The following is a 15269-nucleotide window of genomic DNA, read 5'->3' as shown; positions in this document are numbered from 1 at the left end:
TGATACTCCGATTTCCAGTATGCTATCTCCGGTGGCCAACTCATGACCGGCAGAGAAGCAGTACGACGACTCTATCGGCAGACGGAATCCACCGCGTAGCGACAGGCGGCTTGTATTAATTCAGTGTACGTAAACTTGTTGTGACTTTTTATGTTCGTCATTGTCATATCATTGCATATCTCCAGAGTCCAAAGGAGCGTTTGCAAAAGTTAGGGCAAATCTTGTTGTACTATTATTAAGCGTCGTGGATGCGTGAAGCCATACGTGACTGCGTAATAACGGTTGGCGCCTCCCTGTCATGTTGAGTGATTTATTCATGAACGATTATGAGACGGGCCATGTTAAGTGAAAATGTAGGTATATAACTGAATGTGCCTGGTTTGTCACCGCGCAATTGTTCGACGAGAGGCATCGCTGGGAGCTGGAACAGGGATGAACATTGGAATTGAAAGGACATGCGCGGCGGTGACTGATGGGACCTGATGATGCCTGATACGGGTTAAGGCACTCTCTCTTGTCCACCAGCCTTTCAACTACGAACTATGAAGCTTTCGATAATTACATATTTGACGCTTTCCTTTTGCCAGAGCATTATATATCGATCCATAACGCATAGAAACACATGATTCGTCATAGACAACTTAAGGTAAGTATCAATTTCTCAGTGAAACTCTACCTTGTTCAACCTTCTTCCCCTTCTCCTGAACCCAGTTCTCCATTACTACTGTCTCTTCTTCATTTCTCGCAGACTGTCCCAAAATACTAGCAATCCATGGGATGTCCACGCTCATGTAGCACTTAACCAATCTCTTCCAACCTTCTTCCCTCACTTGGGGTATCGCCCAGGAAAGAATGATCTTTTCATATGGTGATCCCCGGCTTGACCAAGCATTGGAGGCAGGTGAGACGAGTGAGAAGAAAACAAGTGGATTAAAAGCGTTTGATGAGAGAGCGGTGGAAGCCACTTTGGCGAAACTGAGTTCTTCCATTCGTAAAAACGATGTATCTTCTTGCGGAGTGACTCTTTCATTCTTTTCAAACTTGCCACGCAATTGCCGTTTCACAGGCGCGGTAAGCTCTAACCAAAGCTCGTTAAATGCAATTTGTCCCGAGGTGACAAGGTGATAAAGTAGCAGGAGGGATGTAAACTCGACTCTGTTATCTCTCAGTCCCCTATCTTCCAGATCAAGCTTCGAAATACGGTCAGATAGAGAATCTTCTCCTGATCTGATTTTGGTCGCATCGTAAGCTTTGTATAGACCCGGGACGAGCCCACTGAGAGCACTTAGAAGCTGAGGCCGGTTATTGCTCAGGATGGCGAAGCGCGCTGATGATTCGAAAACTGTGGGCATATTATTAGTCTTCAAGTATATAAATCGCATCTAGACAGACATTTGCATGGTGGGGGAGAAATTTGACACACCTTCTATTGCAAAACTATCAATCCGCCCAGAAGCTACTACTCCTTCTCGCAGTTTCCCTATCATTGATCCGCACCAATCCCATCAGCCTCAACCATCCTCAACCTAGCACATACACTCACGAAAGAGCAAGACCAGACTGCCAAAACTCTCCAACTCCTCTCCAGCCCTCGCTAACTCTTTCCCTTTCCTATTCTCTTTCCTCTCGTCCTTGCCTATCGCAGATCCTGCGGGTAGTATCGGAAGTGTATGTAATGGTGTACCGTACTTGCGATAATGAGATTCAACTTTTTCCGCAATATACTGCCTATATTTTTCTTGCGTTCTCCAATTTTTGAGCGCATCGCCTTCCGCACCGTCACCTCCGCTTCTTGAAACGCTCTGCATCATCTCCATCTCCATGACTCCCTCTTTATCATTTCCGGTCCACTTCTCTTCCTTCCGAGATCGCATGGGCTTGATATCATCTGCTGAAGATTCCAATGCCGATCGATCTCTTTGTTGAAGGAACGTCCTACTCGGTGCAGGGACAGAAGCCGTGGTTGACGACGAAGGGATAAAGGGGGCAGAAGGGGAAGGAGCAGACCAATCACGTCGAGAGGGACGGGATGTATATCGATCATGCAATATTTGTGGTGTGCTCGGTGGTCTAGCGCATATGGCAGAACGAGACGTCGATTGGGAAGGGATCAAAGAAGTTTTCGAAGATCCCGGTATGGGTTCTGAACCTCTGCTCATAGACGGTCGGGACATACGCTGTTCGCTTCTTGACGGACCAACCGGACTTGAAAGATCAGAAACACCAGGAGCAGCCAGCCCGGCTCCGGCTCTGGGTGGTCTCCCACCGCCTTCTCCTGGTCGGCTAATATTCCTCGTGAATGATGCCTCAGTTTGAGTTGGAAATCTAGTATTGCTAGCGCCGCGTACCCGGGGTGGATTTGTGGACGTTGACGGGCACCCACCGTACGTACTGTCCACCTCAACACCGGCATCAGAAACAGATCCATTGGCATAGGGGTTGCCGTGAGTCGATGGCCAGCCACCTTGTTTGTTGGCAACTCCAGATGGAATCTGCGGCCTTCGGAGGTGGGGCGGTTGGTATGTCGGTTTGGTCACTCGTCGCCGGTCCATGATCTGAAATGTTCTTCTAGCTTCTAATGTGTCCTTGGATATCTATCTACACTTGTCGCTGGTTTTCTGGAATCTTTTCTCGATTTGGGATTGGTAACGGTATAGGAAGTCGAGACCCGGCCCGACTTTGAAATGAGGCATCATCTTCTTCTTATTTGCGCGATTGTCTTTAGCGGACATGAGTCAATCTCCTGCTAAGTCAACCGGAAGTCCAAGTATGATGTATCGGGAGACATGTCAACAAATTCATTCCATATGAGAGACTAATCATAAACACCAAGATGTAAATCATTATACCAGCTAATTAACCTTTCTGCCCAACGCTTGCTCAAATCCCTTCTCTACATCATCCCAATAATGTTCTCCCTTTGCGCCTCCCGCTTTCAGTTTGCTGATCCGCGTAACCACCTCTGAAACGGTCAATCCGTACTTGTTTGACAGGTCCACTATTTTCTCTCTATACTGCTTCCTCATATGCGCCGCCAGGTCCGCTCCCGCAGCTACCTTTGCACTACGTTCTTCCCATGTGAGAGGTTTCGGTGGAGGTGCCGGGCGTCGTTCAGCAGTACCATTCTCAGCTTGGACGCTAGGGGTAATCGGACTAGCTGTATCCAATGACGGCCTTGGTGGTCGAGGCGGTATGGCATTGTCCGCATATACTGTATCGTACTCCACCACTTGCACTGGTGACTTATGAAATGCCCCGGTCCCGGCGACGGAAGAAGTAGAGAGTGATAGTCGATCTTGAGTACGTCGTCGTTTGGTAGAGCTTGCAAGAATCTGTTCCCGTAGTAATGAAGGACGAGGACGGCCTAAGCGATGCTTGGAGGATTGCGGAGTGTGGAAGCTGGTCGACGAGGTATGATTAGTATGGTGATCAGCGTCACTGTCGATAGCCGTATGTACAGGGGAAGGGATTAGTTTGAGAAGAGCAGGCTGTGCCTGAACAGGTGCTGTATCAGCACTGCTGCTCTCTTTCTCCTCGACAGGTTGAGGAAGGTCCACAGCCTCGTCGCTTTGTGAATAACCTTGCGCAGACATCTTGGCAGGAGACTCGCTGGCGGTTTTTCGGCGAACGAGCTCAGTTGCGGGTTGGATATCCATCGGCGGACTGACAGAACGAGGGAATGTAGGTTGGTGTGGCTCGTCGGCTTGTTTTCCCACTCTCACGCGAGGCGACGCAGATATCTCCACCCTGACTTCGCTCCTTTTGGCAGCACTCGTTCCTTCAGACTTCTCCACATCCACTTCCGTCATCTCCACCATTGCTTCCGCCACACCTTGCTTATTGGCCTCGCCATCTACCTCACCCCTTTTAGGCTCTTCCTCATCTTCCGTCAAAGCTGTGATCAAAAGGTCGTTGACTTCCTCCGCATCCATTGCCATATCATCCTTCTCCGCTTGTCCTTTTCCAAACTGCTGCTTCGTCTGCAATAACCGCTGTTCTTCCTCATCAGGCAACTTCTGTACTACTGTCTCTATAAAGACCGGGGGATCTTCATATACCCCTGCAGGTTCTGGTTCATCGGCCGCACCAAGATCCGGTGTCCGACCTGAATCTTCTGATCCTGATTTTCGGCGGGCATGGGATTGTGAGAGTAGCGAAAGTCGGTGTTCTGACTGTGACGTGCTCTGAGGATTACGAGATGAATAGCGAGTATCTGAAGGTCCTCCACGAGGATTGAGATCCGTGAATTCCGTGAAGACTTTGGTGATTTCGAGTTGAGATTGCTGGGATGAACCCTTGGTGGAGGATATAGACGGAGTCTGGGAAGGAGTGGGGGCACGAGCTTTGCCCTTGTCCTTCACCGCACTAGGCACATTCGTATTTGGGTCAATAGGAGACTTTCCCTCTTTCTTTGCCTTTTTCACCGTTCGCGTGCTTCTGAGGGGAACATTGTCGTCGGCATCCTCGTTATCGAGATCATCCTCGGACACCAACTTGCGCTTATTGCTTTTTAGCGGTGAGACAGAGGATTCGCCCTGGCTGTCTGCAGCGGCATCTTCTTGATTTGGTCGTCTAAAGTTTTTCAGTTCTTTTTCTGTTTTGAGCGTTTCTCTGGCAATTCCGGCCTTGATATAGCGCTCGACCCTTGCAGAGAATGAGGATGAATTCTTCTTAAAGCGTTCGTGCCATGACTGATAAGAATGGCGTGAAGCAATGTCGAACCCACTATGCATCTATGCAATAACGATAAATTAGCGGAAACGCTTCAGAAACGAATATAGTAAAGGAACGTACGAGCATTTGATAGGTTTTCCTGCTAGCCCATGAACCACCAGGATGATATGCGGCAAGGTACCGACAGAGGAAGTCATCATCTTCATGAGTGTAGTCGATTCTTGGCCTTTCTTGCTTGTCAACTTTTCCTTCTATAATTTGACGTTGAGGAGTGACTCACTTGCCAATTGGCCTACCGATTTTCTTTCGCATCATATGATCCGCCTCCTCATCGGCGAATGAATCTTCCCTGGCCTCTCTCTCTGCCTTTTCCCCGGCGTCACTGGCCTCATCGACCCTCACATCTTCATTTTTTTTCGCATTTTTTTTCTTGCCGCCCTTGGGACTCTTCTCCTTCTCTAAACTTTTCTGCTCCTTTTCATTATCATCTTCCTCCCAGGACAGTTTTCTCGTTCTCCAGCAATTCTCCATCCAATCCCGATCTCTCAATCTTTGCTCAAACCTCCTAAACCGCTTCTTCTCCTCCATGGCCGTCTTTGCGAATCCACTATTGTAATCCAAAATTATCAAATCCGCGTCACACCGCTTGTCAACCACCAAAGCCCCTCCCAACTCAAGCTGGATCATACAACTTAGCTGGGCAGTCGCTCGATCTTCACCAAAATTCAAAGGATTCAGGTTTCTCGACACATACGCCCTCAATGGCCTCCAGTCCTGTTTTTGGGAAGGGTATGTGAAAATAGGTTCCTGGTACTTCATATCTTCAAGCTTGACGAGTATTGAACGGGTAGCGCAGTAAGTGAGCCAGTGGTATGGTCTGACGAGCTGATCTTTAAGAGGCTTGACAGAACCGTCTTTGGATTTGGGATGGGATGGATTGACGAGGATGATTGTGGCTTCATTGGGTTTAGACCCTACGGATCCTCCCATGTTCTGCATCCATCGAGGTTTCAGCGCGTCCTCCGACTAGTCAAAGAGAAGGGAGCTCACCTCAACCTTGCGGGCAATATAGGGGACAACGCATTTTTGGAACTGTTTAGGCGCCAGATAGACGATGTGACCTGACAGAGGTGCCGGCGTCTCTTTCATTATTGCGTCTTTACTAGTACAAGCGTTAGATAGTCAGGTCACGTAGGTTAACGGCACAGAAGGTCGAGCGGAAGCAGGAAACTCACAATGTGGTATTACTGAATAGTACAACGGAGCGCTGCTCTCAGAGCTCCTAGGAATGATGTACTACGTAACGGCGGAAAAGTACTATCTGGATTAGTTGTGCGAGTCTGAGAGAAGTAGATGATTTCAGGGCCTAATTCGCAAAGACACGCAGAGTCAACGAAGACGTCAACCGACTAGGAGCAGTAACTGACGCGCTTGTCATTACGAGTCTCAACCTCAATTACGTAAACCCTTCATTATCCTTTATTTCGTCGGCTTATTAGATGCATCAACGTTGAGCAAGCCTTGAGCGATGCATCGCCAGCCAACCCCGGCAGAAGAAGTACAACAAATTGCGTTAAGTCATAAAGTTTCGTCAAATGGTATCCAACCTCTACATTGCTCAGCACCACAAAGACATCTCGTCCTGCCTTTGGTATCTTCTTTTGTTTTTGACTCTTGTATCAACTGTATGGCCCGTTGTGGCTCCCCGGAAGCGTTGGCGTAGTCGAATGTCAGTTCCTCTTCGGGATGAATATCTCTATTCGTCTGATCACAAAGTCAGCTACTTACATACAGATTTACTGGAGTGAAAACTCGAAGACTTACAAAAATGGCAGCTCTAGGCCACCCTCGCCCTCTGCCCCATTTGACATAGTGTACCACGCAATTCGCTCCACAAGAATGGTTCAAGAATCTGCCAACATTTCCTTTCCATCTCGGGTCGATATGTATTGTCTGATCAGGTAGTCGCAGGGAGAGAACGTAGTTCCCTTGTCCTTCTTCTCCGTATCCCTCTTTATCAGAAGCAAGATCTGTTGTGGAGCGTGGTGACCAGCGAGAACGGATTTCAGACGGAAGAATATACTCCCCCGCATAAAGCGATATAAATGCTCCTCTAGGGAGGAACTGTGGAGTTGAAGGTGTGTAAAAGAGGCCGTATCCCTTCGGAGGTGTCGGACGGATAGTTAACGGGGTCCTAATCACATTTTCAATCTAATCAGAACGGTGTGCCAATTTTGTACACCCGAAATTATAACAAGGGTAAACAAAGAAAGATAAGGGATCAGGAATTAATTGAACGTACCGCACACCCTGTTGTGTGACGCGATTAGAACATGACAATCCGCATAAACACGACGGGGAGCATTCAACCAATGGCCAGTTGTCTGGCAGGGCATCAAGCTTTAGTGTCTGGGGATTGGTGGAGGAGTAAAAGTTGCCTGTTTACATACACAACCGAGCGGCGCCCGTATGAACGAGTCAACAAGTCAGCAAAAATAAATCATCACAACATCGTCAAAAGAGGCGAGGGGGACTTCTCCGAGAAATTTGGCGAAAACTCACCAAATTGGGCGACGCAGTCACACAAATCGCCGCATTCGGCACTGCATAAGTACGTTTGTTTTTCTGATTCATAATATGACGTGCAAGTGCATGTCCATACATCTTCTGCGTCTGAACTACTGCCGCTCCCTGTAGAAGAAATAGGAGACGAAGGGGGTTGTTTGAGATGATCGCAGTCAGGGAGCAAGGGGTGTGTGATGGATAAGGGAGCGCCGTGACCGAGCTCCGAGTCTGTTATGTACTGAAATAGCCACAGGGTTATTGGGTGCTTTTGTCGAAGTGCATGGGGTACTGACTGTAAAATGGCGGATTGGGGTGGAGAGATGGGAGATGGGGATGGGCAATGGCTCTGCGCCCATCGAGACGTCTTTTTGTATGGGCAGCATAGTAGTCGCAGGTTTTTTCTGAACGATGGTCGAAATAGAACACGGGAGATGGACGGCCTCCACATGTACGACGGGAACTTGTGATTGGCCCGGGAACGACAGGCACCGCCACTAAGCTTTCCCGTTTGGGCAATCCGTTACGCCGTCCCTGAAACCGTGCGCAGACGCGGTCAGCCCAACTCCAACTATTTATTCCCCGTCCCACACATTTCTGCACTCTTCCTCCTCCTTCTTCCAAACATTTCTTCTGTTTTATACTTCTGAGTTTCGTGCTCTCTGCCAACAATCCCAAACAACCCTCTAATACAATGCACGTCTCCAACCTCGTCGCTCTCGCTGCCCTCGCCGGCTCTGCCGCTGCCCTCACCATCAACACTCCTGTGAGTCATGATCCTTTGTCTTGTGCTTTTACTCTTGCCACTCGCTCTAGAGCTGCAGCTGACTCGCTCCTGTGATTTAGGCTTCTATTGTCGAGTGCCGTGAGTCTAAAATCTGATTCAATAAAACATGTTCCGACGTCCAGTCGTCTCCGGAATTTGCCGGACGAATGCTGGATGTTTGGATCGCTGAGGGATTTTTTCCCTTTTGTAATGTGACATGCTAACTTGCGGTACAGAACCTGCTTCTATCACTTTCAGCGATGGTACCTCTCCTTACATCCTGTGAGTTTTTTTCTTGTATGGACGGTTAAGTGGGGACAATGGATGGCCCAGTTAGCTTGGTTATTTAACCTCGTCTTGCCGTGCTATAAGCTCCTTTGATTGGCTTACCCATCTGTCCACTCTTTTTTACCAGACAACTCGCTGACATCCGATAGTGCCGCCATTCCCGGTGGTCAGGTGTCTGCTGCTGCCATTGAAACCATTAACGACAGCCTTACCACTTCTCCTTACACTTGGACCGTCAACCTCGCTGCTGGTGGGTTTCTCTCTGTTATATCCCGTTTTCCCTCTTTATTAATTGTGGACAGGCACCAACATCACCTTAAAAATAACTGATGCCACCGGTACCATTGCCTACTCTTCTCCCATCGTGGTCCAGGCTGGTTCTTCCCAGTCCTGCATCAACGCCACTGCCTCCACCAGCGGCCTTTCTACCGCTGCCGTCACCACCACCGCCAGTGACACCAGCGCTGCCGGTGGCGGCGCTGCCACCACCTCTGCTTCTGAATCTTCCTCCAGCTCTTCTGCCGCTCAGTCTTCTTCCGAGGCCAGCTCTGCTGCTGCTTCTTCTTCTTCTTCCGCCTCTTCTGCTGCGTAAGTTCCTTTACACAAGTTTGTACTGGCGCTTAATCCTTTTACAGCTCCACTACCGCCGCTTCTTCCACCGGGGCCGCTTCTTCTGCCACCTCTGCCGCTGCCACCTCTGCCAGCGGCACTTCTGGCGCTTTCGCCAACGCCGTCGTCGGCGTTCCTGCCCTTGTTGCCGGTCTCTTCGCCGGTGTCGCCGCCCTCCTCTAAATGGACACCTAATCTTATTTTTTTGGCCGAACCAAATACGTCGAAATATAGCTTCATAACCTCAGTCTTTGTCTTCCGTAGTGTGCGGTAGCCAGGGACGTTCCCTTGTTCTTTATGCCATTATATATTGTCATGTCACCCTAATATGTCGGCGAAGTTGTGCCATGCATTACTTCAAAGCCGCGTGTCTTGACTTGTTTGGACGATGTAATTCACGTGCGAATGGTCGATACGAAAAGAAACGCCAAGGAGAGATTCATCTCCGCCAAGAACAGTCGCGTGAACAAGGAACGACCGGTAACTACTTTTTTTATCTTTTATCATGGATGTTCCATTCCAGAGTCTCGACTTTTGAAACTGACAACCGGTCTCAAGACTCCGATAAAAGGTTCCGAAAAGCCAGCTTTTAAGTGGAAATAGACATTCAAAAAGGATTATTAGCCGGAAGAGCAGTTTATCGTAAGACTATCGGTCCGAAGGAGCGACTACGCTATTATTATTCAACCAAACCGCCTCGCTTTGACAGTCTGACGCCTTTCGACAGCTTCATCGTCCTTGCTCCTGGTGGAGATGTCGAATAGCCACCTTGATGCCGGCTTCAGCAGAACGTAAAAGGAGCGTTTGATGGTGGTTTTACTTGCTTCATGCAGCAACTTCTACCATTGTAAGTCGGATAAGCAGCACTTGACTTCTTCCTCCCATCTAGCTCAACGGCTCAAGCATCTTCTCTCTTGGAAGATGGATAGAGGTGGGATAATATGCAATATATGAAACACCCTCTAGAGATTATTATTGTAAGCTCTATGATCCAACGAGGTGATAGATAGTGTGGAGACTGATGGAATGGTGATCTGAAGAGCGAGCGCTTGAGGCGGTCTTGGATGAAATTATTATCCAGGTTATCCAAGCAACGACCATCCGTCAAAGCTTGGACATTTATGAAGTCTTTATGCACATGGTCTGTCGGACACTAAAGTCCAGTCTCATGCATAGCACCCAAAAATGCTGTGTGTAATTTTTTATCTATAAAAAGAAATGTACATCTAAGCCTTTTAAGCCTTGGCCTCGCCGTCCGCATACGCCGCAGTGTGGATAGACACAGCCCTACCGGAAGGGTCGGAAGACACACCCCATTCCTGCTTGGGGACCCATCGGACAGCAGTCTTGGCAGCCGCTTCAGTAGGGAAGTGGTGTTCAAAGATCTCACGGATCCAATAAGCCTCCTTGGTATCAGGAGTATCGAGGGGCCATCGGGTGGCTCGGTTGGCGAACTTTTCGTCGGAGACGATCGCGGCGGCGTGGTCCTTCATGCTGTAAAAGAAGTGTGACCGTTAGCGATATCACCCAATGTAAATATAAAAAAAGACAGTGGGGCTTACCCGTCAATCCAAGAGTAACCGACACCATCAGAGAATTGTTCTTTTTGCCTCCAGAGGATAGAGTCAGGCAAGTACGCCTTCCCCTCAGGAGAGCAGTCAAACGCCTTTCTCAAGATGTACTTCTCCATCTTGGGTCGACCATCCTCGTCAACCTCTTGGTGAGTGCCCTTGGAGAACATCTTGTACTTGGCATCGACGTTCATGGAGACCTCTAGGAAAGTCTTGTCAAGGAAGGGAACACGGGCTTCAAGACCCCAAGCCATGGTAGACTTGTTGGCACGGAGACAGTCAGCGGTGTGGAGGTTCTTCACACGCTTAACGCATTCCTCGTGGAAGTCTTTGGCGGTGGGAGCGGCGTGGAAGTAGAGGTAACCTGTTTAGATGATTAGATGATTAGACGTTGGTTGAATATTGGGGAACTAAGCGATAAGTTGAACTTACCACCAAAGATTTCGTCACTACCCTCACCAGACAAGACCATCTTCACACCCATAGCTTTGATCTTCCTACTGAGAAGGTACATAGGGGTACTAGCTCGGACAGTGGTAACATCATAAGTCTCAAGGTGGTGGATGACTTCAGGGATGGCATCAAGACCCTCCTGAACGGTAAAGTTGTATTCGTGGTGGATAGTACCAAGGAAGTCGGCAGCCTTTCGGGCAGCGATAAGATCTGGGGCGCCAGGGAGACCGATGGCAAAAGAGTGGAGTTGAGGCCAAGAAGCAAGGGGCTGCTCGTCACCAACCCACTTGCCAGACGCAATAGCCTGTTTTCGTTCTTGTCTCAATTTTTCTTGCTCCTCAGCGAGTTTGTCTGTTTCTCTAGCGGCGATGGAAGCGATCAAACTGGAGTCAAGGCCACCTGAGAGGAGGACACCATAGGGAACTTCGGACATCAACCTCTTCTTGACGGCAGCTTCAAGAGTTTCTCTCAAAAGCTTGTAGTCAATGTCGTTGTGAGGGACAACACCCTTGTCAGAGTCCCACCATGAAGGGTTGAAGTATCGAGTGAGCTTCTTCTCCTTGGAATCGTAGAAATGTCCGGGAGGGAAAGCCTGGAGGTTGTCGCACTCCTCGTGGATACACTTGAGCTCAGAAGCAAAGTAAAGAGTGTCGGGAGACTGAGAGTTCCAGCCCATATAGAGAGTGGTGATACCGATAGGATCACGGGCAGCGATCAATCGAGGAGGAGAGACGGACTTGTCAACGAGGACAAAGGAGAACATCCCGTCAAGCATGTTGCAGAGACCGGTGTCGTGCTCCTTGTACTGTACAAAAAGAGTCAGCGCAATCTGTCTCGTAAGTAAGACTGCCAGCCGCCACCTACGAGGTGCATGATGACTTCACAGTCCGAGTGGGTCTTGAACACGGCATCTTTGTTCTTGAGACTTTTTCTGAGAGCGACGTGGTTGTAAATTTCACCGTTAACGGCGAGGACAAGGCTTTCGTCTTCGTTGGTAAGGGGTTGAGCACCGGTGTCTGTGAAATTATCTTGTCAGTTTCTATTTGACGGTATTCCTCGCGTAATTCCAAGAGTTCTTTGACATCTCTCAATATTACTAAGAGAACCTTATCGCGCGCTCGCCAAAGGGATCCTTTGAGCTGATGGATCCTTATCACACCAAGGGCCGATGTGCTCTTCCCGGGCGAGCAACTTTAAGTCCTCTTCCCGGAAAAACCGAAACATTAGACGTCGACTTACCGACACCAACAATGGCTAATCGCTCGTGGACGAGGACGGTATTGTTGGTCATGTAACAGCCTGACCAATCGGGGCCACGGTGTCGCTGCCTCTTGGAGCAGGCGATGGCTCGGGCTCGGTATTGAGAGATGTCTCCGGCACGGTTGAAGCAGCAGAAGATACCACACATGTTGAAGCTATCCTTCTCGGTGACTGTGGGGTTGTTTTGAGAGTTGTGGGAAGGAGGAAGAGATAAAGTGGCAAGATACGATAAATCTCTGTTGTGTTTTGAGTGGCTTGACTCGACAAAAATCCCAAAAGCGCTCAGAGCCGCCGACGACGAACGAAGCCGTCAAAAAAAATTGATGTGGCATTTTTAGTTAATTTGAGATCTTCTTCTTCTTGGCGTCGCGGCCATCATCATCCATCATTGGTGGCCGATCGGGGCCGTAGTCCGGCTTTGCCTACGAGTTACTACTAATTATATTCCTTCCATTCTTCTGACGCGAATAATTCTGTTTCTGTGGCTTCCTCGAGTTAGCTATGTCATCGGCAGAGATCATCCATTGACATATCTGTTTAATGAGCGGATTATTGTAAGCCCAAGTTTACATTGAGACCATCCATCTTCGTGACAATGGCTCATGATGTTCCAGGATCTTGGTAGACGGGCGACTCCCCAGCCACCCTTGCGATGCCCTATTAAACGAATTGCAAAGCTAGCAACAACGTACAATGTCCGAGTATTTGTATATCAAGATGGCGTTCTGGTATACCTCAATGTAATGGTACTTCAATGAAATGAGCAAAACAGAGCTCGCAAGCGAGCTTTACTTTATTGTTGCACCATGTTGGTCTTTTACCGACTGCTCCTGGAACGTCATCTGAAGTGCCTATGACAATCACTAATCTAAGGGAAGACAACTGTCGAATAGTCCCCCTTCAAATTATCACCAACCATCAGCCCTCAGTTCACAGCTCACATCATGCCATTGACTGATGACACTAATTCCCAAACATGCCGGCCCCATCCAAACGGTTAATGGAACTCTCGCTTCCTCCATCGTCGACCACCACGTCTCTCTACCTTGTTCCGCAACATAATTGCAAGAACCAAGATGCTCAACTCTACTCTCTTTTAACATTGCCAGGGTAACCCGACAATCTTAGTGTTATTCGTTGAACAGATAACACCTACCGACAATTGCTTTGACGGTACACACGACTTCAAAGTCGGTGTTGACTTCCAACGCGATATACAATTTCTGTCAGATAACGCTGGTTAAATAGATGGAGTCTTTCCAGCAGGCTGTATCAGCAGACTTAGTTCCAGGAACATGGCAGTTCTATAAAAAAACTATCCAGTGGCAACACCTACTTTCTACACGATCCCTTTTCTCTCTGAAAACACGGTGGAGCAAGCTGCAAGTAACGAGCTCGTTCGATCTATGGATATGTCTGCCGCTAAGCACATTCCAAACTTGAACATTGGCTCGCAGTAATAACGTGCTCTAGGCAAACTTAGATCCAATTTCGAAGACAACTACCCGATCTAGGCAGAATCGAATGGAGCCACATGACCCAACGGGCTGGATAGTTAAGGTGGTACGGAGTGGTTTTATTTCATCATCAATGGGAACATGGCGATTATCACTGGAAATGGACTGGGTGTGAAGGAAACCTACGAATGGACGGTATTCAAGGGATAAGAGTATATAGAAGGAGACGGGGAGGATGAGATGGTAGCGGATGGTCAACAGTTTGACCCAAAACCGGCGGATTTTGAGGCGTCGGTATCTGCGTATAAGTCGAAGTGATTTGTAGGTCTTTGTTAGAAATTGAGGAATAAGGTCTATGGTGTATACTAGCACAAGATTGAGCTGTAAGGATCCTGGCCTACGATCCATTATTGGACTGCGACTGCTGACCAAACAGTAGACTCTGTTGAGTTGTCCTGGCTCCTCGCTGCTTATCATCGTCTGCTGTTGTTGTTTCTGTTTTCAATTTTTCACCACCACCCCCTGACGGAAGATCGTTATTATCATTATTATATTACGTCCTCTTAACCAAATTCTTTTCAGTCACTTGCATGTGTCCATCCATCAACCTGACTCCGGAGGTTTGACGATGGAAATAGAATCCCAGTCTTATTTTTAACAGCTTCCAGACTTCAGTTTATGCCAGAAGCACGATTTTTCTTATTGCTGAGCCATGGCTACTCCGCCTTTGTCCTTACATTCACCATTATCGTCCTTACATTTACCACTACAACCGCTGCTAAGTAAATTTCGATCTCCGCTTCATATCTCATTTTAACACCTACTGAGAAGGTACGTAAAAAAGGATGCCATATTACTTGTGTCAAAGGAGGCAGAAGGAAGACAGGCAAGGAGGCGGGCGAACAGGCGGCGGAGATTTAAGATAACCGATTTTAGCAATCAGAGTAAAAATAGTTAAAAGGTAGAGACGTGTTTATTCAATTTAGATCGTGAGACAATTGGCGGCTCTTTTCATCTTGGGGGAGTTTTTGTCCGAGGCTTGTCTGGTCGAGAAGTCTTTTCGCTACACTGCTCTCCCTTTCGTGATCGGAGTTGAGAGGGATGGCATACATATAATATAAGCGTCCAAGTTGAAGTTGAACTAATACCGAATGCTCAACTGTGGTAAAAAAATTTTCGACAATAAGCAAAGGACATACCAAAGATGTCCTCTACTAGTCCATACTCTGCCGCTACCCAACATACCTTGACCAAATCTCTTGCATTAATTGCCCCGTCAATCCTTGAAGGGGCTACAAAATACATCACCAATCCGACAGCACGGGATAAAATGACCGAGGACACTATCCAACAGCTCAAAAGTGGTATCCCAGAGGTGGCAACTTCCATTGGCAGCCAGTCCCCGCGCCATATGATCCTTCACGTCAAAACCCCTACGTATCATTCGAAGCTGAGAGACTCTGGATTGCAGACTACAGTCACGTACAGTTGGAGCACGCGACATCCTACAAAAGCGGGAAGGTCGGCGCAAACTGTCCTTGCGAGGTTTGTACCAGAGGTATGGTTTGGTGCATCATCTATCGGGAGCCGTCCCGTATTGAGCGCGACACCCTCTTCTGGTCCATCGAG

At 48.3% G+C, this 15269-nt stretch overlaps 6 protein-coding genes and 1 pseudogene across 6 annotated transcripts in view; 2 read left to right on the top strand and 5 right to left on the bottom strand.

Annotated features, from left to right (window-relative positions):
* Positions 1–569: 569 nt before the first annotated feature.
* On the bottom strand, positions 570–2651 carry CNH00875 (hypothetical protein). Its single transcript, XM_024658710.1, has 3 exons — positions 1544–2651; positions 1424–1480; positions 570–1342 (listed from the first exon to the last, which is right to left on the bottom strand). Exons 1-3 carry the CDS (start codon positions 2550–2552, stop codon positions 654–656), a joined length of 1755 nt encoding a protein of 584 aa, XP_024514624.1. The 5' UTR covers positions 2553–2651; the 3' UTR covers positions 570–653.
* A 129-nt stretch (positions 2652–2780) lies between these two features.
* CNH00890 (expressed protein) lies at positions 2781–6063 on the bottom strand. Its single transcript, XM_024657643.1, has 5 exons — positions 5910–6063; positions 5725–5836; positions 4955–5667; positions 4795–4900; positions 2781–4733 (listed from the first exon to the last, which is right to left on the bottom strand). The coding sequence occupies exons 2-5, from the start codon at positions 5821–5823 to the stop codon at positions 2853–2855; spliced, it is 2799 nt and encodes a 932-aa protein (XP_024513323.1). The 5' UTR covers positions 5824–5836; positions 5910–6063; the 3' UTR covers positions 2781–2852.
* Positions 6064–6182: 119 nt separating this feature from the next.
* On the bottom strand, positions 6183–7687 carry CNH00900 (conserved hypothetical protein). Its single transcript, XM_024657644.1, has 5 exons — positions 7533–7687; positions 7237–7477; positions 6977–7112; positions 6499–6868; positions 6183–6438 (listed from the first exon to the last, which is right to left on the bottom strand). The coding sequence occupies exons 1-5, from the start codon at positions 7620–7622 to the stop codon at positions 6253–6255; spliced, it is 1023 nt and encodes a 340-aa protein (XP_024513436.1). The 5' UTR covers positions 7623–7687; the 3' UTR covers positions 6183–6252.
* A 182-nt stretch (positions 7688–7869) lies between these two features.
* On the top strand, positions 7870–9427 carry CNH00910 (hypothetical protein). The gene is made up of 6 exons (XM_572285.1): positions 7870–8002; positions 8083–8101; positions 8239–8284; positions 8440–8540; positions 8593–8878; positions 8926–9427. Exons 1-6 carry the CDS (start codon positions 7931–7933, stop codon positions 9080–9082), a joined length of 681 nt encoding a protein of 226 aa, XP_572285.1. The 5' UTR covers positions 7870–7930; the 3' UTR covers positions 9083–9427.
* A 608-nt stretch (positions 9428–10035) lies between these two features.
* Positions 10036–12453, bottom strand: CNH00920 (asparagine synthase (glutamine-hydrolyzing), putative). Its single transcript, XM_572287.2, has 5 exons — positions 12163–12453; positions 11788–11939; positions 10903–11728; positions 10462–10834; positions 10036–10393 (listed from the first exon to the last, which is right to left on the bottom strand). Exons 1-5 carry the CDS (start codon positions 12329–12331, stop codon positions 10135–10137), a joined length of 1779 nt encoding a protein of 592 aa, XP_572287.1. The 5' UTR covers positions 12332–12453; the 3' UTR covers positions 10036–10134.
* Positions 12454–14684: 2231 nt separating this feature from the next.
* CNH00933 (hypothetical protein) overlaps positions 14685–15269 on the top strand; it is a 1140-nt gene continuing 555 nt past the window's right edge. Inside the window, exon 1 of the mRNA XM_024658709.1 lies at positions 14685–15269. This exon is cut by the window's right edge and continues 555 nt beyond it. Within this exon, the coding sequence (XP_024514623.1) occupies positions 14845–15269 (425 nt within the window). The 5' untranslated portion in view covers positions 14685–14844.
* CNH00930 overlaps positions 14749–15269 on the bottom strand; it is a 1913-nt pseudogene continuing 1392 nt past the window's right edge.

The sequence above is a fragment of the Cryptococcus neoformans genome (assembly GCF_000091045.1).
Source record: "Cryptococcus neoformans var. neoformans JEC21 chromosome 8 sequence".
In the NCBI taxonomy this organism is placed as follows: Eukaryota; Fungi; Basidiomycota; class Tremellomycetes; order Tremellales; family Cryptococcaceae; genus Cryptococcus; species Cryptococcus deneoformans.
The sequence above is the reverse complement of the archived record's forward strand: the minus strand, read 5'-3'. Positions and strand labels throughout refer to the sequence as shown.

Excerpts from the sequence above, each read along its gene's own strand:
- CNH00890 (XM_024657643.1), bottom strand. The coding sequence starts at position 5,823 with ATGAAAGAGACGCCGGCACCTCTGTCAGGTCACATCGTCTATCTGGCG. Across the intron at positions 4,901-4,954 it reads ATCGGTAGGCCAATTGGCAA|GCCAAGAATCGACTACACTC; the intron begins GTGAGTCACTCC and ends CAAGCAAGAAAG. Across the intron at positions 4,734-4,794 it reads GGAAAACCTATCAAATGCTC|ATGCATAGTGGGTTCGACAT; the intron begins GTACGTTCCTTT and ends GTTATTGCATAG.
- CNH00875 (XM_024658710.1), bottom strand. The coding sequence starts at position 2,552 with ATGGACCGGCGACGAGTGACCAAACCGACATACCAACCGCCCCACCTC. Across the intron at positions 1,481-1,543 it reads CAGTCTGGTCTTGCTCTTTC|GGAAACTGCGAGAAGGAGTA; the intron begins GTGAGTGTATGT and ends GATCAATGATAG. Across the intron at positions 1,343-1,423 it reads TGATAGTTTTGCAATAGAAG|TTTTCGAATCATCAGCGCGC; the intron begins GTGTGTCAAATT and ends ATATGCCCACAG.
- CNH00900 (XM_024657644.1), bottom strand. The coding sequence starts at position 7,622 with ATGCTGCCCATACAAAAAGACGTCTCGATGGGCGCAGAGCCATTGCCC. Across the intron at positions 7,113-7,236 it reads TGACTGCGTCGCCCAATTTG|GCAACTTTTACTCCTCCACC; the intron begins GTGAGTTTTCGC and ends GTATGTAAACAG. Across the intron at positions 6,869-6,976 it reads GTCACACAACAGGGTGTGCG|GACCCCGTTAACTATCCGTC; the intron begins GTACGTTCAATT and ends AAATGTGATTAG.
- CNH00910 (XM_572285.1), top strand. The coding sequence starts at position 7,931 with ATGCACGTCTCCAACCTCGTCGCTCTCGCTGCCCTCGCCGGCTCTGCC. Across the intron at positions 8,285-8,439 it reads GGTACCTCTCCTTACATCCT|TGCCGCCATTCCCGGTGGTC; the intron begins GTGAGTTTTTTT and ends GACATCCGATAG. Across the intron at positions 8,879-8,925 it reads TCTTCCGCCTCTTCTGCTGC|CTCCACTACCGCCGCTTCTT; the intron begins GTAAGTTCCTTT and ends ATCCTTTTACAG.
- CNH00920 (XM_572287.2), bottom strand. The coding sequence starts at position 12,331 with ATGTGTGGTATCTTCTGCTGCTTCAACCGTGCCGGAGACATCTCTCAA. Across the intron at positions 11,729-11,787 it reads GTGAAGTCATCATGCACCTC|TACAAGGAGCACGACACCGG; the intron begins GTAGGTGGCGGC and ends CTTTTTGTACAG. Across the intron at positions 10,394-10,461 it reads GGTTACTCTTGGATTGACGG|CATGAAGGACCACGCCGCCG; the intron begins GTAAGCCCCACT and ends CTTCTTTTACAG.